The following is a 24,871-nucleotide window of genomic DNA, read 5'->3' as shown; positions in this document are numbered from 1 at the left end:
AGAGACCGGTAGTGGAGATGGGGGCGTCCAAGAAGGAGGCTTTATCCGCGTCCTTCATCTCGGTCAAATTCAGCCAAAGGTGCCTCTCTAAGACCGTCAGGTTAGCCATATTTTTCCCGATGGCTTGTGCAGTGGCTTTAGTGGCGCGAAGGGCCAAGTCCGTCGCGCTGCGAAGGTCCTTCAGAACCTCGGAGTCGGGGACAGACTCATCCAAGGAGCGGAGAAGTCTGGCCTGGAACACCTGAAGGACAGCCATGGTGTGAAGAGCCGCGGAAGCCTGGCCAGCGGAGGCATATGCCCGGCCAGCGAGAGCAGAAGTGGTGCGGCAGGGCTTGGACGGGTGCTGAGCCCTGGACTGCCATCCTCTGGAGGAGGAGGGCGGGCAGAGGTGCGCGGCGATAGCCTCCTCGAGGGGGGGAAGAGACTCATAGCCTTTTTCCTTAGCGCCGTCGACGATGGAGAGCGCTGGGGAAAAGGCAGATCTAGCGCGAGCAGAGTAGGGCGACTTCCACGACTTCGTAAGCTCGTCGTGTACCTCAGGGAAGAAAGGCGCGGGCTTCTGAGGAGAAGAGAGGCGGCGGCTTTCCAGGAACCACTCGTCCAATCTGCTGCGCGTCGGCTCATCGGGCTGGGACCACTCGAGCCCGAGGTCTTCCACGGCCCTGGAGAGCACGCGGATGAGTTCCGCGTCGACATTAGATTTGGCGCTCGTGGCGGTCTGCGTCGAAGCGGGGGGCTCCGAGACAGAAGCTGACCACTCGCTACCAGAAGCGGCTGTGGAGAGGCTGTCCTCATCATCCTCTGGCGACGGGCCACCGAAGGAAACCGAACAGGCTGCTGCATGAGAGGGACGCTGTTCCTCCTGGGTGAAGGTGACCGGCGATGGCGAGGCACGCGGGGAGTCATCGGGCGTGCAGGCGCCAGACCGTTCCGGCAGTCTCTGGTCGCGGCGTTTCTTGCGGCGCGGCCCAGCGGCAGGAGGAGGGACCTGGTCGAAGGTGGCGAGGCGAGCCCGAAGGGTCTGCAGCGCCATCTCATCGCACTCGGGGCAGCCGCCCTGAGAGAGTGCGAGCTGCGCGTGGTCCCGTCCAAGGCATGCTACACAGATGACGTGACGGTCGCCACCAAGGAGAGGAGCTCTGCAAGAGCCGCAGGAAATGCGAGGCATTTGAAACAACGCCCCGCGCTCTTTTAGGAGAGAGAGTAAAAAGGATACGATCGCCGGATGGCGTAGCTGGAACGGCAGAGAAGGCGGAGAGGGAGTCCGTCGTCCTCAGCTGCAGGTTCCGCTGGTGCCTTTTCGACGGCGGTTGCTTCTTCCGGAGGTCAGCGAAGGTATCGCTGAAGGAGATAAAATCTGACACCTATGGCGAAATTAGGGCTTTATATAGCCTCCTGTATGCAAATATAAGCACCTTTTTTCGGCGGGCTTCTGGAACGCCCCCCATTGGCTCGTTCCTCTCAGCCGCCTCACCATAGGTTCCTGCAGTTGCCGTGGCCCGGCCAATCAGAGCGCTCCTCGCGCTGAGCTATGGCCGTTCAGCGGCACTGCGCTTTACATGGATACCTTTATTAAAGTTTTGCTTCATATTCTCGAGAAAAGGAGTTTTTCCCATACGTAATACGAGGAACCTCTCTCGAAAGGGAACTCGTAGTACCCATATGAGCGGGTGTTATCTGGAAATAACATACCGCTGGAATGCGCGATTGACCAATCAGAATCAAGTATTTCACAGAGCCGTGTAATAAGAGGCATCTAGTTTTGACGCAAATCGTCAAAAGGTTCGAATCCGCCTTTTGCCGAACTCGCTGTACTCCCTTTTTTCCATCACATATCAGATCGGAAAGGCATTTATTTAAAAATAAATATTAAGAAAATGTTAGAAAAGTGGAAATAAAGCGTCTAACATGTTAATAATAAGTGTTTATCAGTTAGGCGTAGGCAAACAGACATGTGCTGAATTAGAGACGATAAAAGTGAGTTGGTCCAACATCATTGGTCGAAAAAAGTGGTTTTGCGAACAAATAATGGTTCTGACGCCCATGGATGGACATCAAATTTTAGGCTGGGACGTCTTCTCGACAACTTATTTGTAAAGATACTATATTTGTGAGCCAATTTATGCTTTATTGCAATTATGAAAAACAGTCAAAAGATCTGTGTTCTCCCACAGTGCTTCTGAAATTATTAAGTGCACTACAAAAATGACATCCCTGATCATGTGCCGTAAGAACACACATAAACCTAAGAAATATATTCAACAGTAAATTACTAATTCAATGTACTAACTAACTTAATATACTAATTCAATATTATACCAAATTTCCATAATAAACATGAAAATATAAATTCTGAAATTTGGCTCTTACATGTACTTTAAAGTAAACTTAATTTGACTATAGCAGAGTGTATAAAGTTTACTCAAGTGTGAAACGATTAAAGTGTTCTCAAGTGTGTTAAGAAACGATTAAAGTGTACTCAAGTGTGTTAAGAAACGATTAAAGTGTACTCAAGTGTGTTAAGAAACGATTAAAGTGTACTCAAGTGTGAAACGATTAAAGTGTACTCAAGTGTGTTAAGAAACGATTAAAGTGTACTCAAGTCTGTTAAGAAACGTTTAAAGTGTACTCAAGTGTGTTAAGAAACGATTAAAGTGTACTCAAGTGTGAAACGATTAAAGTGTACTCAAGTGTGTTAAGAAACGATTAAAGTGTACTCAAGTGTGTTAAGAAACGATTAAAGTGTACTCAAGTGTGTTAAGAAACGATTAAAGTGTACTCAAGTGTGTTAAGAAACGATTTAAGTGTACTCAAGTGTGTTGAGAATGTTTTATGAAGTGGATTAAGACTTATTTAAGGCAGTAGTTTATTAACTTGGGTGTTATATTTTTGCATAACATTTAATATGTAAGAAAAGTGCATTACATATCAGATGTATTATTAATTTTTATTATTAAGTGAATGCTATTCACTTTCAGTCTCAAGCTGAGCGCACAGCCTGTCAGATTAAAACGGAGTTTGAGAAGCTTCATCAGTTTCTCAGAGATGAAGAAGAACTGGCAATCACTGCACTGAGAGAGGAAGAGGAGCGGAAGAAGCAGACGATGAAGGAGAAGCTGGAGGAGATGAACAGGCACCTCTCAGCTCTTTCACACACTCTCAGAGACATGGAGGAGATGATGACAGCCAGCGAAGTCCAGTTTCTAAAGGTCTCGTTTCAGATTATTGATCTTGATTCTGTTACCTATCATTGGAGGAGGTAATAAATTATCTGTTTGTTCTGCAGAACTTTCCAGTCACAATGGAGAGGTGAGTAATGTGCTGGTGTTTCAGGCCTCTGATCCAAAACCACTGCCGTTCTGACTCCTGAATGTTCTTCCAGAGTCCAGAGATCGCAGCCGGATCCACAGATGGCTTCTGGAGCTTTGATTCATGTGGCGCGTCATGTGGGCAACCTGTCCTTCAGAGTCTGGAAGAAGGCGCAAGACATTGTCCAAAACAGTGAGTCTTTAGAAAAGTGATTCAAATATTTTGACTCCAAGGTCCACATGGAGACGCATTTAGCTGTATACATATAAATTTTGTACCGTATCAGCGTTTCGTCCACACGGTTCCGGCGTTTTAGAAGCATGAATCCGATATTTTTCTGAAACCGGGTCCCAAAGTGGGTAAATCTGAAAACGACCATCTTCCGTTTTCGTGTGTGCAGCGAATCCTTATATTTTCTGAAACGGTGATGTCCTCACACTACGTCCAGCATGGTGAAAGAGTTAAGGGATAAAGCTACGGGCACTGGGCATGCGCACATCAATATCGCCTCATTTAATTACCGTATCTGCATTATTGGAAGGGTATGTTTTGGGTTGGGGTAGGTGTAGACGTTAATAAAGCACATCTGTTAAGTAGCAAATGTATTTATTGTTATTTTATTGTGAGATTTTGCCTCACCTCCGACCACTGCTGTACCCCTGCTAGCCACAACTCTTCTTCTCCCTTTTTAGTGTATTTCTGAGGCAGAATTACAGCGCCACACACTGGCCTGGCATGTTCTACATCGTTTTTAGTCGTTTCCGGTAATCTCGTGTGGACGCAGATATTTCTTGAAACGAGGGGGAAAAAAAGATCAGATTGCGAAAGCGCTGGCTTTGTGTGGACGGGGCCTAAGTCCCCAAGACAATATTCAATGGTCCCCTGTGTAGGCTAAGATATGCTAGAGCTCGGGTCTTCTGCTCACCAAAGCTCTTTGAATAAAGAGTTTAAAAGAACAGCTTTTATTTGAAATGGGAGTCTTTTTTATCATTATAAATGTCTTTACTGTCCCTTTTGATCAGTTTAATGTACCCTTGCTGAAGAAAAAACATTAAAAAAAACCTTACTGAACACAAACTTTTGAACAGTACTGTTCACGGAAACAAGGAAACAAGAAGTGGAAATATATATATATATATATATATATATGTAGCGACTCAGGCGAATCAAACACACAATCGCCAGTTACATCTAACAAATATGTTTTGAAAGTGTGCTGATGGACAGACCTTCCCCCAACACAACAGAGAAGGATTCTTCAGTCACCCTGGAAACCATCTGATAAGGTGTTTTATGGCCGGAAAGAATGTGGCCACAGAGCTTTTGACACAGAGACACAGAGCTTTTTCCTCAAATTATAGACAAACCATCTATAAATGAACATGCACCCCAGGACATTATATGTAAACACATAACTGTCTTGTAAAATGTTTATTCTGTATGGTATTTTGCATCTTTTTGTCGTTGTCTTAACAAAGTACTAGTTCCGATAACCTCATATATGTCATGTCTCCTATCAAATTAATGCTCACTTCACGACTTACACTTCCATGTATATCACTTATTCAGAAAATGCAGTGTGTGTTTGTTGCATTAATTATAGTATGAAGACTCAGAGACCCACTGAGTCGAACCTTCAAACAAAGAGCTATAAATTCTGCTGAGGAATTTCCCGCCGGGAAATCCCAACACTCTCATTGGTTAAGTCTAACCCTGGAGGGTGGGACTATTTCCAGACCTTAAAAAGACCAGTGAAGACAGCCTCTTCCCTCTTCTTCTTGTTCTCTTACTCCGCTCTGTTCACTTCTTCAACTCTCTCCTGTGGGAGCCAACACCCACGGGGGGGGGGGCTGGCACTTAAGCCATGCCACCAATGCAGGCCCTCCAAGCAGGCCTCATCTCTTCCAAAAATCTTCTCTTCTACAATCCGATCTTCAAGAACACGAAGCATCGCTAAAGCAAACAGCCGCTTCCCTCCCAACCTCGGAAAGGACCGCCGGACCGCCGGACCGCCGGACCGCCGGACACGCAGACACACATGCACACAAGCGAGAAGCCAAAACGAAACCAAAAAGAATGCAAGTATTCTATTTCTTACTGCTGTAAAGAGGGTGTGTTATTCTCCCGTTGGGATAAATTAACTCCGTGAAGGTCGTATTTGGTTGAACTGAAGGAAAGCTGTTTCTTACCCTCCCCCACTCTCTTTGTCTCTCTCTCTCACTCTCTTTGTCTCTCTCTCTCTCTCTTTTATCTCTCTCTAACTTCAGTCTATTCATTATTCTCTTTTATGTATTCTTTCGTTAATATCTATACTTCTACTCTCTTGTTGCATATTTAGTATGTACTTTCTGTGTGAATTGTAGTGTTATTTTTAGTCTGTGTTTATTAAACCTCCGAAAGACATTTAATGAGTTGAGTCTGTTATTCTGCCACATACACAAAGTCAATGAAACTTGCGATCTAAACGTTACCTAACTGCTTATGCTACTATGTTAGTAAAGTAAACTGTATGACCATTTGAAATATTGAACTTATCCTGATCAGTAAAGTTAATGTTTCTTATGCGCTCGTAAAGCAGTAATCCCTTTATTGAGAATTGATTTGAAAAGTCTATAACTAATTTGCAGGACAAACTTAGTAGGATAATTTCAGGCAATTTCATAAAGGGTTACTTGTATTTAATTAAACAATTTTCCCTATCGGAAAATTTTAATACGTAATGAACAACTGGCAAATTATATTCATAAATTCATGAATATTGAATATTAAATCCCTTTTGAGTTAATTATTCCCCGAGACATTAAACTCATTAGTATTCTCGCACTATGTATTTGGTGGAGAAAAATGCGGGCAAGTTTCAAACGTTTGTGTATGTGTGAGTGATATTCATATTCTATTCATTGTGTATTTTTGGAGTATTAATAACCTGCACGCGCGTTTTTGTTTCGTTTTGTTTTGGTGTTGTTTTGTGAATTGAACGGTACGCGCAAGGCGAACCCAAGCATAAACAGATGCTGAGAAATGTTGAAGTAGCCGGATTATATTAATAAAAATATGAACGGTACGAAAATCCGCGTGATCTCCGAAAAACTCTGCAGGCCGTAGGCGCAATAGGTTTTATCCGCGTGATTTCCAAACGAATGTATTGTAGAAAATCCATACATTTGACTCGAGCAATATATTATGTGTTCCATCAAAATAATGAGATTTTGATGATGTCTGTAGACACGTACGTTGCGTTATCCCGCTTGATCTGAACTACAAAAAGTTTCTATCTGTGCGGAAGATTGGGACAGGACGAGACTCTCCTGTACAATATAAGGGGCCTCAGAATAATTATTATATCGTTAAGATAAACGATAACTCCTGGTTTAAGTCTGGCTTAGCTAACCAAAGACCTGAGACCTAAAACATTTGAATCAAAAATGCTGAAAACCGTCAGCCATATTGATAAATGTCTATTGGAGTCCATGTAAAATGCGTGAATAGGCAGAAGATAAATTCCTGTTTGTCACCCGTTTCGTTGCTCGTGCACATAAAGTGCAGTCATTTTTAAATGAGTGCAAAAGCCAGTAGAGTGTAGGGAACGCCGCTTGCAAACCGCCAGAGGGCGACTCAAGAATTGCAACGCCGCTTGCAACCCGCCAGAGGGCGACTCAAGAATTGCAACGCCGCTTGCAAACCGCCAGAGGGCGACTCAAGAATTGCAACGCCGCTTGCAAACCGCCAGAGGGCGACTCAAGAATTGCAACGCCGCTTGCAAACCGCCAGAGGGCGACTCAAGAATTGCAACGCCGCTTGCAAACCGCCAGAGGCGACTCAAGAATTGCAACGCCGCTTGCAACCCGCCAGAGGGCGACTCTAGAACCAGACAAAGCCATCTGGTGAGCATTTCCGCCTAACTAACTCTAGTCTAGGGCGGGCGCAATAGCGCCATCGTGTGGATAAATTCGGATAGTTTCACTCTCCGTTATGTGATTCTGCCTTAACAAAATAAGTTTGAGCCTATAAATTGTTTATTGCTTACTGTTGTACACAGTTTCATTTATACAATTTTTCTAGCAACAACCAAATCTCCTTTCTCGCTGATTAAACACCCTTATTCGAATTTGAAGTTTAAAAAGAAACATAACTTCCTCTAACCCAAAGTGAAATTAGGTTTAAGTCACAGACAGTCAAATTGGAAGGAAGGACGCCACCGTGTGGCTATACCCTGTTAAGTCAGCGCAACACTAAATCCCTACTCCCTTTCTGATTAATTATTTTATTTGGATAACTCCCACTTAGAGATTAATCATTATAGGATAAGATTTTTGATTGGCTTTCTTTTATTTGATTTTCCTTACAGGCTTATTTAAATTTCATTTAAACTTGCTTTGAATTTAATTTGAATTAAGTTGAGCTTCTAATTTTTTTTATTATTTTATTTTATTTTATTTTATTTATAATTTTATTTTAATTTTTAATTTTTAATTTTAATTTTTAATTTTAATTAATTTTTTTTAATTAAAAATTATTATTATTATTTTATTTTTATTTTATTTATTTTTTATTTTATTTTTTATTTTTCTCTCTGCAAAAGTTTTCTTTTCCCCTCCCATTGGGAATAAAGCTCAGTCTGGTAATTACAAACAGTATCAAAAGTGCTTTTGTTTTATCATTACTTGACAGAAACTTTTGCCTTTTTCTAAATTGCTCTTGATATTTAATCTTCCACTTAAGCGACCTCAATTCACCCCGGATGAGCTAAATGGGATAACCCATAGTACAAGCCGAATTTTAGTATATCTTGAGCATTTAGCCAATTAATTTCCCTAACACTCCCGGCGCGCACGCTGACATTCCTTTCATTACAGACCAATTCATCTTGTGTTTGTTTCCACTGTGCTCTTTCCTATCCTCACTGTTGGACTATCCCGATTGTGTTTCTTTCAGTTCACCAAGAGACCCCAAGGAGAATTAAATAGTCCCGGGACGACCGAGCAGCAGTTCACCAAGTGACCCCCCAGGGCTACCGCCCACCTAATTGTCTGAATTGTCTAATTATCTAACTGTCTAGATCAGTTAGCCAAAATTCCCAGCTATCCGTACGATAGCTCATTAGCTTAGAACAAGCTTGCATTGGCTCTCTCTCTGTGTGTGTGTGTGTGCTGTGTTTCTTTCGTCCGCAGTAATGTTCCGTGCACCCAGTTCCGCCGTCCCGTGGGACCACCTAACGACATGGCTGGAAGCGCTAACGGCCACCAGTCAAGGAAGTCTGGGACAGCTGAACCAGGAACAACTGGACACCGAGCTAGACCAGCTGATGACACACGACCCCACGCACAGCTACTCCAACAAGGAAGTGGCCAAGATCCTCGGAAGCCTCGCCCACGTCCTCATCGCACAGGCACGTCTAAGCAAAGGGAGCTACGACAACCTGGAACAGGAGGCAGCAACGCTAAAGCTTCAAGCCAAGGAGGCCCGGAGAGACCAAGCCCTCACCCAGCTTCGTCTAGATCAGCTTCTAGACACAGAGAAAGATGACGAAACAGACAAAGAACAAAGAAAAGAAATAGAAAGACTTCAAAAGACCCTGAAGGAGCTCCGTCGTGACACCGACCGACGAATACAGTCAGAGAAAGACGCCAGGAAACACCTCGACGAAAAGCTTCGGCGTGGCGAATCCCTCCTGGAGAGAGCCACTGATGAACTTAAAAACAGAGACATTAAAGCTAAAGTCTATGCAAAACATTTGCAGTCGGCACAAGCCGAGATCGACGAGCTCATCCAGCAAAGACACGAGCTCAAAAATGAACTTGACATGGTGCAAAGAGAACTGAGACAATCATATATAGTGCAACGTTACCGGAAGGGGGAAACACACAACACACAGTTTCCCCTGACCAGTTACTCCGCACATTTTAGCCACGAAGCAAGAGCTACAAAGGGGGACGACAGCCCCCTGTTTAAAAGATCACCTGCCAGTCTCCACGAATCCCCGTCAGCAGCAAAGGAAAGGACGCCCTTCCAGGAAGTCAAGGTCAACAGCCACGAAGCTTCAAAGAACCTTGACAAGCTGGCCAGAAATATTCCTACCTTCAGCCCAGACCCGGCAGGAGGACACGACGTCCACGCATACTTAAAAGACATAGACTTTTACTTGCAAACTGTCGCTCACGCGAACAACTGGGACAGACTGTACCTGCTCAGGGCCACGTCTAATCGTGACGTACGCAGCTTTCTGGATCGACAACCAGAGGCCATCAAAGCGGACTACTGGCATCTACGACAAGCTCTAATTCGTGAGTACTCCGATCCCGAGTCAGACCAGGGGTTCATCACTGCCATGGACCTCAAGCAAGCTCGACGTGAGACCTCACAGAACTTTTATAACAGACTGCGACGTGCCTACTTCGGGACACGTAACGACCCAGGCATGGAAGAGGACATCAACTTCAAAACTCTTTTCCTCCGAAACCTGCACCCTACCATCAGTTACCACCTGGGGGTGCTGGCGTGCCCGCGCAGCATGGGCACGCCACAGTTAAGAGACTTGGCTCACAAAGCTTACGTCAAACAGAAAACCATTTCTGAAAAGACTGTAAAACAGCCCACCATCTGCCCTGTCTCTGTGCACCACCCAGAGCTAACCCTAGAGGGCGCCAAACAGAACCACAGTTACCGACCCGTCAACAGAGAGTCCAAACCACTCCAAGCCAGCAGGGGGCAGCGTGGTCATAATGGCAACCGTCCACGGTACCAGAGCGATCGCTCTGAAGGATCCTGGGACCCGCCTCGCCCAGAAAGCCAGCGAAGAGGCCACTCTCGACGGGACAATGGTAGGCCCAGACCTGAACCCACGTCTGGCAAAGAAAGTGTAGCTGCTTCTGAAGTTACAGAGCTCATAAAGATCCTGAAAGAGCTCCTCCGACAGAAACCTCACAAGGAAGACAAGAAGGACGGACCAGGTACAGCACGACTAGACATGATACCTGAAATCAACCTTCCCGCCCTTCCTGCAACTGAATCATCCACCCTGAACAATGTCCTCCAACCACGGACTAGTGTAATAACTGTTGCACCCCCACACGTCAGCAGCACACCCACACGACAGCTGACAGCAACAGCCTCTAATCAAGACAGCATCATGGGACAGCCCAGCGTACCAGAAAGCGCTGCTTTGATTGTTTGCACGCATAATGAGACACTTGACACATATCCAGACGGCTTATCAAGCAACACACAGGTCCCCACACCAAGACTCCTGGGAAACCTAATCGAGAAGGGGATGGCTCGAAAACTCTATCTGACTATCACTATGGAAAGGGAATTTAAGCTCGAAGCCCTAGTTGACACTGGCTCCGACCTCACGCTTATATCCGCCCAACTGTTTGAAAGACTCAGATTTGAAGCACAGAGGAAAAATCGCACCCTTAACCTTCACACTTGTAAGCTAAATGTGCAGTCGTATAGCCAAAACGACATCCAGCTCAAGCACGTAGCTTCCATCCACCTGACAATTGGACCTATGAGGCTGATACACCCAGTCTATATCTCCCCTATGAACACTTATCCGTTTCTCATCGGAAAAGACCTGCTGGACCGCTTCGAACCCGTACTGGACTTCAAACAGCTGAAAGTCTGGGCTCAGGTGCGTGACCCTCTGCCCCTTCAGACACACACACCGTCTGAGCAAGACTGTCAAGTCACAGAGGTCACGGGAACTCCCACAGAGCCAAACTGCCAGGTCACAAAGGCCACGGGACCCCCTGCGGCACACTGTGACAACACAGCCTCAGCCCCAAAGCCAAGTTCAAGTTCGCTACTTTGCACATTTCAGCTATCCAAAGACTCTGATGCCGTCTGCCCCCAGGTCATGAATGACCTACAGCTGAATGACGTTATCACAACGAACAGTATCCCTGCACTGTGGGCAGACAACTCAACCAAAAGTCTACCACTGTGCAATGCAATCAGTAAAAACACAACACACGGCGACATGTGGGCACCCCCGAACCCCACATCCAGCCCCATTGTTGCAGTGCTAACCCACAGCAAGCGATCGACACCGGCTACAATGCCGGCCTTGCAGCTGCTATCGCTAACTCCGCAAATTTCCAACAACGATATTGCGGATATGCAAACCTCTGACACTGCAATAAAGACAATTCTTGACCACCTCTCAGACCCCTCCAACCACCCTATCACCGACTATGAGCTCATTGATGACTCTAGCCACAAGCATCTACATAACTCCAGACACATGATGCGTATTATGGACAACATTCTCTGGTGTGCACCCGATGGCAACACAGCGCCACAGCTTGTAGTGCCACGGTCGCAAAGGGGGGTGATGCTAATGTACGCCCACAACACACCATGTGCGGGACACCACGGCACCAGAGCCACGTATGACACACTGAAACAGGTGGCATATGGGCCTGGGATGCATCAAGATGCGGCAGAGTATGTTAGAGAAGGGCTAGTTCGCTGCCGGTTCCAACCAGCAAACCCGAACCACAGAGCCCCACTGCAACACAGAGGGACCACGTTCCCATGGTCAAACCTACAAATCGACCGGGTAGAACCCCTGCCCAGGTCCACAAAAGGCAAAAAGTACTTTCTCACAGTGGTGTGCCAGTTTACCAAGTGGGTGGAGTGTCAACCAGCACCCAACGACACCGCCCAGACCACGGCATACCACCTGATGAATCACATCTTTTTCCTGTCAAGATTGCCACTGAGAATCAACTCAGACAGAGGCATCCACTTCACTACTGAGGCCATGCAACAGATCTGGAAATGCCTAAGAAACGCGGCCGTGATCATGCTCCTGTGCCTCCAGACAATCAGAGGCCAGCCACCACCAGACATCATCACACCGGGTCCAACCTCGGGCATCGCACTGAGAGAGCAACCTGGACTGCTGATCACCAACTGCAAATGAATCCTTAAAAGAAAGACGTACTCTCCTGAACTTCACATCAGCAGCGCAAGCTCCTCCAGCCCTGCACACAAACGCAAAAGGGGGGAGGAGCCCAAGCCCTCTGCCTAACCTTATACCAGCTTCAAGAACCTTCTCCTCCAACACCAGGTAGTCACCTTGTAGGCAATACTGCCAAGCCCCACACTATGTCATGCATGTGATTTGAGAAAGAAGGCCTTTAACGAACACAAGGCCGCCTCTGAAGGGATTCTCAAAACCCCAATGACTTTGAACTTTGAAACAGAGAAACCAAAGTGGATCACCAGAAGGCACCCAGCCTGGCCACAATGCGAGGCACCCTCTGAAAAGTTCCTAGTCAGCATAGGACATAAAAGTGTCAAGATGCACAGTCCATCTTCCTAGGCAGGAGACCTAAAGGACTGACTTGCCATTGCGAGGAACATGGTTCCACCCAGGGCTGCAGAAAGCCCACAGCACACCTGCACCACACAAACGGACTTCTGGATGACAGGTGACGCACCGTCAGGGCACCTGCTGCCTCGACACCTGCTGCACAAGCACAGAGACCTGAACTGGGCTACTGTCTGCCTTATCTGCCGTGGAACGAACATCACTTCAGGAGACACAAACAACTGGAGCCTAACATGGCTATGGTGTGTCTGATCTTCCTGAACTTTTGATATCGCTCGTTGTTGTCCATAGGAGGGACAACAACTAGCGAAAGGGGGGATTATGTAGCGACTCAGGCGAATCAAACACACAATCGCCAGTTACATCTAACAAATATGTTTTGAAAGTGTGCTGATGGACAGACCTTCCCCCAACACAACAGAGAAGGATTCTTCAGTCACCCTGGAAACCATCTGATAAGGTGTTTTATGGCCGGAAAGAATGTGGCCACAGAGCTTTTGACACAGAGACACAGAGCTTTTTCCTCAAATTATAGACAAACCATCTATAAATGAACATGCACCCCAGGACATTATATGTAAACACATAACTGTCTTGTAAAATGTTTATTCTGTATGGTATTTTGCATCTTTTTGTCGTTGTCTTAACAAAGTACTAGTTCCGATAACCTCATATATGTCATGTCTCCTATCAAATTAATGCTCACTTCACGACTTACACTTCCATGTATATCACTTATTCAGAAAATGCAGTGTGTGTTTGTTGCATTAATTATAGTATGAAGACTCAGAGACCCACTGAGTCGAACCTTCAAACAAAGAGCTATAAATTCTGCTGAGGAATTTCCCGCCGGGAAATCCCAACACTCTCATTGGTTAAGTCTAACCCTGGAGGGTGGGACTATTTCCAGACCTTAAAAAGACCAGTGAAGACAGCCTCTTCCCTCTTCTTCTTGTTCTCTTACTCCGCTCTGTTCACTTCTTCAACTCTCTCCTGTGGGAGCCAACACCCACGGGGGGGGGGGCTGGCACTTAAGCCATGCCACCAATGCAGGCCCTCCAAGCAGGCCTCATCTCTTCCAAAAATCTTCTCTTCTACAATCCGATCTTCAAGAACACGAAGCATCGCTAAAGCAAACAGCCGCTTCCCTCCCAACCTCGGAAAGGACCGCCGGACCGCCGGACCGCCGGACACGCAGACACACATGCACACAAGCGAGAAGCCAAAACGAAACCAAAAAGAATGCAAGTATTCTATTTCTTACTGCTGTAAAGAGGGTGTGTTATTCTCCCGTTGGGATAAATTAACTCCGTGAAGGTTGTATTTGGTTGAACTGAAGGAAAGCTGTTTCTTACCCTCCCCCACTCTCTTTGTCTCTCTCTCTCACTCTCTTTGTCTCTCTCTCTCTCTCTTTTATCTCTCTCTAACTTCAGTCTATTCATTATTCTCTTTTATGTATTCTTTCGTTAATATCTATACTTCTACTCTCTTGTTGCATATTTAGTATGTACTTTCTGTGTGAATTGTAGTGTTATTTTTAGTCTGTGTTTATTAAACCTCCGAAAGACATTTAATGAGTTGAGTCTGTTATTCTGCCACATACACAAAGTCAATGAAACTTGCGATCTAAACGTTACCTAACTGCTTATGCTACTATGTTAGTAAAGTAAACTGTATGACCATTTGAAATATTGAACTTATCCTGATCAGTAAAGTTAATGTTTCTTATGCGCTCGTAAAGCAGTAATCCCTTTATTGAGAATTGATTTGAAAAGTCTATAACTAATTTGCAGGACAAACTTAGTAGGATAATTTCAGGCAATTTCATAAAGGGTTACTTGTATTTAATTAAACAATTTTCCCTATCGGAAAATTTTAATACGTAATGAACAACTGGCAAATTATATTCATAAATTCATGAATATTGAATATTAAATCCCTTTTGAGTTAATTATTCCCCGAGACATTAAACTCATGAGTCGTTGTTGTTACATATATATATATATATATATATATATATATATATATATATATATATATATATATATATATATATATATATATATATATATATATATACAGTCTTGTTCAAAATAATAGCAGTACAATGTGACTAACCAGAATAATCAAGGTTTTTAGTATATTTTTTATTGCTACGTGGCAAACAAGTTACCAGTAGGTTCAGTAGATTCTCAGAAAACAAATGAGACCCAGCATTCATGATATGCACGCTCTTAAGGCTGTGCAATTGGGCAATTAGTTGAATTAGTTGAAAGGGGTGTGTTCAAAAAAATAGCAGTGTCTACCTTTGACTGTACAAACTCAAAACTATTTTGTACAAACATTTTTTTCTCTGGGATTTAGCAATCCTGTGAATCACTAAACTAATATTTAGTTGTATGACCACAGTTTTTTAAAACTGCTTGACATCTGTGTGGCATGGAGTCAACCAACTTGTGGCACCTCTCAGCTGTTATTCCACTCCATGATTCTTTAACAACATTCCACAATTCATTCACATTTCTTGGTTTTGCTTCAGAAACAGCATTTTTGATATCACCCCACAAGTTCTCAATTGGATTAAGGTCTGGAGATTGGGCTGGCCACTCCATAACATTAATTTTGTTGGTTTGGAACCAAGACTTTGCCCGTTTACTAGTGTGTTTTGGGTCATTGTCTTGTTGAAACAACCGTTTCAAGGGCATGTCCTCTTCAGCATAGGGCAACATGACCTCTTCAAGTATTTTAACATGTGCAAACTGATCCATGATCCCTAGTATGCGATACATAGGCCCAACACCATAGTAGGAGAAACATGCCCATATCATGATGCTTGCACCTCCATGCTTCACTGTCTTCACTGTGTACTGTGGCTTGAATTCAGAGTTTGGGGGTCGTCTCACAAACTGCCTGTGGCCCTTGGACCCAAAAAGAACAATTTTACTCTCATCAGTCCACAAAATGTTCCTCCATTTCTCTTTAGGCCAGTTGATGTGTTCTTTGGCAAATTGTAACCTCTTCTGCACATGCCTTTTTTTTAACAGAGGGACTTTGCGGGGGATTCTTGAAAATAGATTAGCTTCACACAGACGTCTTCTAACTGTCACAGTACTTACAGGTAACTCCAGACTGTCTTTGATCATCCTGGAGGTGATCATTGGCTGAGCCTTTGCCATTCTGGTTATTCTTCTATCCATTTTGATAGTTGTCTTCCGTTTTCTTCCACGTCTCTCTGGTTTTGCTCTCCATTTTAAGGCATTGGAGATCATTTTAGCTGAACAGCCTATCATTTTTTGCACCTCTTTATAGGTTTTCCCCTCTCTAATCAACTTTTTAATCAAAGTACGCTGTTCTTCTGAACAATGTCTTGAACGACCCATTTTCCTCAGCTTTCAAATGCATGTTCAACAAGTGTTGGCTTCATCCTTAAATAGGGGCCACCTGATTCACACCTGTTTCTTCACAAAATTGATGACCTCAGTGATTGAATGCCACACTGCTATTTTTTTGAACGCACCCCTTTCAACTAATTCAACTAATTGCCCGATTGCACAGCCTTAAGAGCGTGCATATCATGAATGCTGGGTCTCATTTGTTTTCTGAGAATCTACTGAACCTACTGGTAACTTGTTTGCCACGTAGCAATAAAAAAATATACGAAAAACCTTGATTATTCTGGTTAGTCACATTGTACTGCTATTATTTTGAACAAGACTGTATGTATATTAAAATCAATTATATCATTAATGATTATTAAAATAATGACATTTAATAATTGCAGATATTTAAAGAACTGAGATTAGTAAGATTTTTTTCTTTGATTCACAAACAGCAATTTCGTAACCTGGATGTCAGCCGAACTTAGCTCCGCCCACAGAATCTGAGGTCGGGAAGTTCAGGCCCCGTTTACACGATGGGAAAACACAGATATTTCCCTGCGTTTTGGCCTGTCATTTACACAATAAGGCCGTTTTTATCCCAGAAAAAGATTATTTCTAAAAACTCCAGCCAAAGTGGAGATTTCTGAAAACGCCGGTTATGTGTTGTCGAGTGAACTTAGAGAAACAGGGTTTTAGTTTCTCAAATGTCACATTATACGCCAGAAAATGCGTACGTCATGTGAGCGCCCTATGATTAGAGTTTGTTTAATCATGGATGCTGTTAAAGTGGAACTCATTTTTGCTTTTGTGCAAACGCTTTTAACTCCACTTCGCTGTCCGTCCACACAAACGAACCTCTCCACATGTCTGCTGTTTTGAAAGGAACAGGAAGTTGCTTGTGCTATTCGTTGTTGTTGATTTTGAGGATTCTGATTGGCTTGCATGGTTTTATCCTTCTCCCTACACTGCGGCCCATAGGTTTGGCATAGTTATGATGGCGTCTGATGGCATATTTTTGTGGGTTGATGTAAACAACAACATTTTTTATAACAATGTTGTGTGCATGGGGAGGAAATATTAGTTTCTCTAAACACTTGGAGAACGTGTTCATATCTGCATTCACCTTTACTATCTCTCTCAGAAATGCTGATCGTGTTGGTAAGTACTCCGTGTTTCCTTAAATTATTTTACAACACCAGCAAAGATTGTTTACACTCATCCTCTTCTACTTCTTCCAGTGTGCGTGCAGTTGAGCTCTGTCGACAACTATGCGTCGCTCCGTTGCTCTGATTGGTTGTAGGTCTGTCCAATTGTGGTCTTTTCTGGTTTGGTTGAAACACGGCCCATAATCACAGCCCAATGGAGCATCAGACTCATATTCTGACTAGAGCTGAGAATGGGGAAGTCAGGCTAGCAGTTTCCATACATTTTCTTTCTTTATTTTAAAATAAGGATTTTGCTAAAGGTGCACTATGCAACTTTACATTCACTGTAGGGCGCCTATTCAAAAAAAAGGCGTAGTTTGATGACGCCAGGGTTAAGCGCAGTATCTTGGGACATGTGGTCTTCACCTCACAGCCGGTGGAAAATAGGACTCGGGCAGAAATCATGATCATGGATGAGATTATTAACGTTACTGTAGTGAAGCAGAGCAGGACCGAGTGTTGTGGAGCTGAGCACGGCCGCTGGAGCGATTGTTATACAAACACACGGCTCACGAGCAGCGGGACGTTTATTATGACCAGTGTTGGGTGTAACTAGTTACTAAGTAATTAGTTACTGTAATTTAATTACTTTTCCCTTGAAAAAGTAAAGTAAGGGATTACTCTTATTTTTTCTGTAATTTAATTACAGTTACTTCTGATGTAATTGAACTAAATACTATATATAATTATGCATAATTGTCACGTCACGGACACGAGGAAACAGGAAATTGGTGCGAGGACTCAAGTGCAGGAGAAAGATTATTTATTTACAAAAACAAAACATAAAACTCAAATCAACAACCCACGAGGGGGAAAAACACATAATAGACTAATAAAATATAAACTTAAACAAACCAACAGAATCACGGGGAGGACGGAAGACGCAGACATTACACAAGGATCCAACACAGACTGACAAACACAAGGAGATTATAAGGGAACAAACAAGGCAGATAATGAGGGAGAACAGGTGGGGCAAATAAACCAATAATCAGATAACAAGAAGGGCGGGGTTGACAGTAGACCGGAGACATGACAAAACCCACATGTGCACACAAGACAGGACAGGCATGTGACATTACCCCCTCCTTAAGGAGCGGCTACCAGACGCTCCACTAGGGACGGACGGGACAGACCAGGGCGGGACGGGAGGGACAGACCAGGGCGGGACGGGAGGGACAGACCAGGGCGGGACGGGCGGGACAGACCAGGGCGGGACCGGAGGAACAGGGGAAACAGAGAAGGAAGGAACAAACAAGGGAAGGGTCAACAAGAAGGGAATAGGGAAAACAAAATTTTCAGGAGGCCATGGTGGCCCACAAAGTTCAGGCACCCAGGGCGGCGTGGTCAGAGCAGGGTGCTGGTTTTGGGCGGGCAGGCCAGTGCGCCGGGGCGGCGCACGGAGAGCAGGACGCCTCAGGGGCGCACGGAGAGCAGGACGCCTCAGGGGCGCACGGAGAGCAGGACGCCTCAGGGGCGCACGGAGAGCAGGACGCCTCAGGGGCGCACGGAGAGCAGGGCGCCTCAGCGGCGCACGGAGAGCAGGGCGGCGCGGGCAGAGCAGGGCGCCTCATCGGCGCGGGCAGAGCAGGGCGCCTCAGCGGCGCGGGCAGAGCAGGGCGCCTCAGCGGCGCGGGCAGAGCAGGGCGCCTTAGCGGCGCGGGCAGAGCTGGGCGCCTCAGTGGCGCGGGCAGAGCAGGGCGCCTGGGAGGCACGGTGAGGGCCGGACGCCTGGGAGGTGCGGTGAGGGCCGGACGCCTGGGAGGCGCAGTGAGGGCCGGACCCCTGGGAGGCGCGGTGAGAGCAGGGCGCCTGGGAGGCACGGTGAGAGCCAGACGCCTGGGAGGCACGGTGAGAGCCAGACGCCTGGGAGGCACGGTGAGAGCAGGGCACCTGGGAGGCATCTCCTGCCCAGCGGCGTTCACCGGAACAGAGTCCACCGGCCTAGGGACAACCGGAACTGGGACCACCGGAACACGATCCACCGGCACACGGACCACCGGAACACAATCCACCGGCACAGGGACCACCGGAACACGATCCACCGGCACAGGGACCACCGGAACACGATCCACCGGCACAGGCACGGAGGGAGACTTCCTTCTCCTCCTCCGTTTCAGGACCACTGGAACACGATCCGCCGGTACTGGGACCACCGGAATACGATCCTCCAGAATCGGGACCACCGGAACACGATCCGCCGATACTGGGACCACCGGAATCCGATCCACCGGCACAGGGACCACCGGAACATGATCCACCGGCACAGGGACCACCGGAACATGATCCACCGGCATAGGGACCACCGGAACACGATCCGCCGGTACTGGGACCACCGGAATACGATCTGCCAGCAAAGAGACCACCGGAATACGATCCACCGGTACTGGAACCCCTGGAATCGGGACCACCGGAGCAGGCACGGAGGGGGCTTTTCTCCTCCTCCTCTGTTTCGGGACCACCGGAGCAGGGACCACTGGAACACGATCTGCCGGTACTGGGACCACCGGAATACGATCCGCCGGCATTGGGACCACCGGAATACGATCCACCGGCAAAGGGACCACCGGAGCACGATCCACCGAAACACACACCATGGAAGGACTGGGGCCCAGGCAGTAGACGAACTCCCAGAACCCCAGATTCCCCATCCTGTCCATCACCCCTGGAGAGAGGGGCATGTCGAGGCAGAGGTTAAAAGTCTCCTTCCACTCTGCCTCGTTGAGCCCAAGATGTTCCACCTCCTTGAGGAACAGTCCTGCAAACTCTTGTACATCCGACCCCTGTTGCCGGATGTACTTCGAGTTGAGGTGTCGCATCACCCGCAGTCTCTTCCCGAACTCCATCAAGGGAGAAAAAAAAGGAAAACAAATAACAAAGAACAAGTCCTGCTGAGTCCTCAGATGGTTGGATCCTTCTGTCACGTCACGGACACGAGGAAACAGGAAATTGGTGCGAGGACTCAAATGCAGGAGAAAGATTATTTATTTACAAAAACAAAACATAAAACTCAAATCAACAACCCACGAGGGGGAAAAACACATAATAGACTAATAAAATATAAACTTAAACAAACCAACAGAATCACGGGGAGGACGGAAGACGCAGACATTACACAAGGATCCAACACAGACTGACAAACACAAGGAGATTATAAGGGAACAAACAAGGCAGATAATGAGGGAGAACAGGTGGGGCAAATAAACCAATAATCAGATAACAAGAAGGGCGGGGTTGACAGTAGACCGGAGACATGACAAAACCCACATGTGCACACAAGACAGGACAGGCATGTGACAATAATTCAATAGTGGACTTAACATCAACATTTATAGTCTAACTTTAAAATGCATGTTTTTATGTATCCTTCTCAAATTTGTAATACTTTGGTCAGTTAATAAGAGTAATTTTTTGTAGTTTTATATTATGTATTTGAAAGAGACGTTTCATGTCGAACCTTGAATTGCTTAACTCGAGGGTTGATTTAGAAAGTAATTAAAAAGTAATTAGTAATAAGTAATTAAATACTTTTTGCAGAGAGTAATTTGTACAGTAATCTAATTACACTATTGAAGATGCAATTAGTAACTAGTAATAAATTACTTTTTTAGAGTAACTTACCCAACACTGATTATGACGGGACGGGACACAGTCGCCGGGGGGGCGCGCACTTCCGCTTTTCTGGTCATGAGTATAAGGTAACGCAGCTCTGTTTATCATATCAGACACATCTGAGTGTGTTTAAAATGATGTTATGACGTTCCTCTGTGTGTTCGCTCGGCGCTGCTGTGACTTGTTCACACTGCTAAGAGAAAAGCGCTTCGCAAGAATAAAACCGAGGGTAGCGCAGTTATCACGCGATTGACAGGTGACTCCCTCAGACGTCCCGGTTCCTCGGTTAAAATAGCAATTTTCTCACAATTTACAAATAGTTGGAAACATCTGGGATATTGTAGGTACTCAACTGGACAAAATATATAACACTGGCCTAGTGGTTTTTGGATATTTTACTGCAAAAATACTACATAGTGCACCTTTAAGGAAACGCAAAATTTTAATTTCAAAAGCATTTCTAAATCAGTTCAGTTCAGTTAAACTTTGAGTTGAATAGATATATGTGATGTATATGAGTATATATATATATATATATATATATATATATATATATATATATATATATATATATATATATATATATATATATATATGTGTGTGTGTGTGTGTGTGTGTGTGTGTGTGTGTGTGTATATGTATATATGATGTTTCAGAGTGTTCCTAATTTCAGTGATTATACAGTTCATATCACTCTTGATCATATGAATATCTGAATTAAAGCACCTGTTGATTGTGTCTCATCAGCTCCTGTGATTCTGGATCCAAATACAGCTCATCCAGATCTCGTCTTGTCTGATGATCTGACCAGTCTGACATGCAGGTCAGACAGCCAAACGCTTCCTGATAATCCAGAGAGATTCGACGAGCATTCCTGTGTCCTGGGCTCAGAGGGGTTTAACTCGGGAACACACTGCTGGGACGTGGAGGTTAAAGACAGTTCGTCCTGGGCTCTGGGAGTAACTACGGCATCCAACCAGAGGAAGGGATGTGATTTCTTTGAAACTGGTGTGTGGAGTGTGCAGCAAAGGCTGTTTGAAGAGTCGGGTTTTCCTGTCCAACAGAAGCTCGAGCGGGTCAGAGTTCAGCTGAACTACGACAGAGGAACGGTGTCGTTCTCCGACCCTGTAACTAACACACATCTATACACATTCACAACCACCTTCACTGAGACCGTCTTTCCATTCTTCTATAGCTTTTCCCATCTGAGGATCTGTTGAATTGTTTGTAAAAGTCATACATGTGTATCCACAGCTAACAAAAATACAAAACAAAGACGGGTCTAGTAACGTTATTTCTGAATGTAATTTCTTATCGTTTAAAAGTCCTGTTAATGACATGTTTTAAATTCAACATATTATGTAAAATTCACTTTAAGGTGAACTTTGAACCATGGACTGTAAAAAATATGGACGTAGTGTCTGAGAGTCATTCTGAAGCGTAAAGTAGAGATGAGTGGCAGCGCGTCACGCCCGGATAACAGAAAATGGGAAAAGAGGCGGGACGTGGGCGGAGCTGAGGTGACGATGACTAGTGCTGCGTCCTAATTCTCCTACTTATTTTACGTCCTAAAATATGTACTCTTTTTGTGAAGAATATACTTTGGAGTGTGTAGCAGAAGAGTATGCCAGCTTTCGGACATAAGTTACGACTTCGTCATCTTTAATGGACTCAGTTCAAATCCTCCACATTCAGTTTAATCTCCTGCCGTACCGGAGAGAAATGCAGCCGCTCGTTGATCTGCCATGTGTGTGTCTTTAATGCAGAGACTCTCCTCATGTGTTTGCAGTTTAACCCTCTGGGGTTCTTCGGTCATTTCTGACCCCAAATTTTTTTTTTTTAAAGAAATGTTAAAAATCGTAGCTTCATCCGAATGGTATGAAACTTGGTGACTTTATTGGTACTTGGTATATGATCATCCAAAAAAACTGGGGACAGGATTTGAAAATTCTAAGTGTAAAAAAAATAGTAACACTCAGGGCCTTCGGGTGAAAAATGACCCCATAGGAAATGAATGGGAAATTGGCAAAAATATTTTTTGTTGAGTTTTTTGTGCATACAGGTCCTTCTCAAAAATTTGCATATTGTGATAAAGTTGATTATTTTCCATAATGTAATGATAAAAATTTTACTTTCATATATTTTAGTTTCATTGCACACCAACTGGAATATTTCAGGTCTTTTATTGTTTTAATACTGATGATTTTGGCAGACAGCTCATGAAAACCCAAAATTCCTGTCTCAAAAAATTAGCATGTCATGAAAAGGTTCTCTAAACGAGCTATTAACCTAATCATCTGAATCAACTAATTAACTCTAAACACCTGCAAAAGATTCCTGAGGCTTTTAAAAACTCCCAGCCTGGTTCATTACTCAAAACCACAATCATGGGTAAGACTGCCGACCTGACTGCTGTCCAGAAGGCCATCATTGACACCCTCAAGCGAGAGGGGAAGACACAGAAAGACATATCAAGGCACCTCAGTGGGAAGTCTGTGGGAAGGAAAAAGTGTGGCAAAAAACGCTGCACAACGAGAAGAGGTGAGCGGACCCTGAGGAAGATTGTGGAGAAGGACTGATTCCAGACCTTGGGGGACCTGCGGAAGCAGTGGACTGAGTCTGGAGTAGAAACATCCAGAGCCGCCGTGCACAGGCGTGTGCAGGAAATGGGCTACAGGTGCCACATTCCCCAGGTCAAGACACTTTTGGGCTACAGAGAAGCAGCACTGGACTGTTGCTCAGTGGTCAGTACTTTTTTAAGATGAAAGCAAATTTTGCATGTCATTCTGAAATCAAGGTGCCAGAGTCTGGAGGAAGACTGGGGAGAAGGAAATGCCAAAATGCCTGAAGTCCAGTGTCAAGTACCCACAGTCAGTGATGGTCTGGGGTGCCATGTCAGCTGCTGGTGTTGGTCCACTGTGTTTTATCAAGGGAAAGGTCAATGCAGCTCGCTATCAGGAGATTTTGGAGCACTTCATGCTTCCATCTGCTGAAAAGCTTTATGGAGATGAAGATTTGGTTTTTTAGCACGACCTGGCACCTGCTCACAGTGCCAAAACCACTGGTAAATGGTTTACTGACCATGGTATTACTGTGCTCAATTGGCCTGCCAACTCTCCTGACCTGAACCCCATAGAGAATCTGTGGGATATTGTGAAGAGAAAGTTGAGAGACGCAAGACCCAACACTCTGGATGAGCTTAAGGCCGCTATCGAAGCATCCTGGGCCTCCAGAACACCTCAGCAGTGCCTCAGGCTGATCGCCTCCATGCCACGCCGCACTGAAGCAGTCATTTCTGCAAAAGGATTCCCCACCAAGTATTGAGTGCAGAACTGAACATAATTATTTGAAGGTTGACTTTTTTTGTATTAAAAACACTTTTCTTTTATTGGTCGGATGAAATATGCTTTTTTTTTTTTTAGATCAGTATTAAAACAATAAAAGACCTGAAATATTTCAGTTGGTGTGCAATGAATCTAAAATATATGAAAGTTAAATTTTTATCATTACATTATGGAAAATAATGAACTATCACAATATGCAATTTTTTTTTAAAAGGGCCTGTATAATCCACAAATCAGCCAGGATGCAGAAAAAAAGGACTCAACAGTGAAGGGGTGAATCTCTAAAACATCAAGAGCGCAAAACACACACACACACACACACACACACACACACACACACACACACACACACACACACACACACACACACACACACACACACACACACACACGGTAAATCAACTATAGTGGTAAAAATGTGCTATTGCGTGATAAAAATGCTCAATGTGTCCACCAGATGGCACCAATCAAATAAAAAAAAATAGCTTTCATGAGGCCTAGGCTTGAATCTAAAATAAAATACAGCTTTAAAAAAAGATTTTTTTTTAAATTATATTCAGTGGGAAAAAATGGGTCAAAGTTATTGCATTAATATTAATTATAAATCATAAAATTATCTCAAAACACCAAAAAAGAAAAGAAAAATTATTATTGAACAAAAATATATTTCAATGATTTTAC

General features: G+C 44.7%; 1 protein-coding gene across 1 annotated transcript in view; it reads left to right on the top strand.

The window, feature by feature from the left end:
* Positions 1-22,499, top strand: part of trim35-39 (tripartite motif containing 35-39) — a 41,769-nt gene extending 19,270 nt beyond the window's left edge. The window contains exons 3-6 of the mRNA XM_067446925.1: positions 2,979-3,209; positions 3,287-3,309; positions 3,383-3,501; positions 21,594-22,499. Coding sequence (XP_067303026.1) covers positions 2,979-3,209; positions 3,287-3,309; positions 3,383-3,501; positions 21,594-22,066 — 846 coding nt within the window. The 3' untranslated portion in view covers positions 22,067-22,499. The remainder of the gene's footprint in view (positions 1-2,978; positions 3,210-3,286; positions 3,310-3,382; positions 3,502-21,593) is intronic.
* Positions 22,500-24,871: the final 2,372 nt, after the last annotated feature.

The sequence above is a fragment of the Pseudorasbora parva genome, chromosome 6 (assembly GCF_024679245.1).
Source record: "Pseudorasbora parva isolate DD20220531a chromosome 6, ASM2467924v1, whole genome shotgun sequence".
In the NCBI taxonomy this organism is placed as follows: domain Eukaryota; kingdom Metazoa; phylum Chordata; class Actinopteri; order Cypriniformes; family Gobionidae; genus Pseudorasbora; species Pseudorasbora parva.
This window is presented reverse-complemented; position numbering and strand designations above follow the sequence as displayed.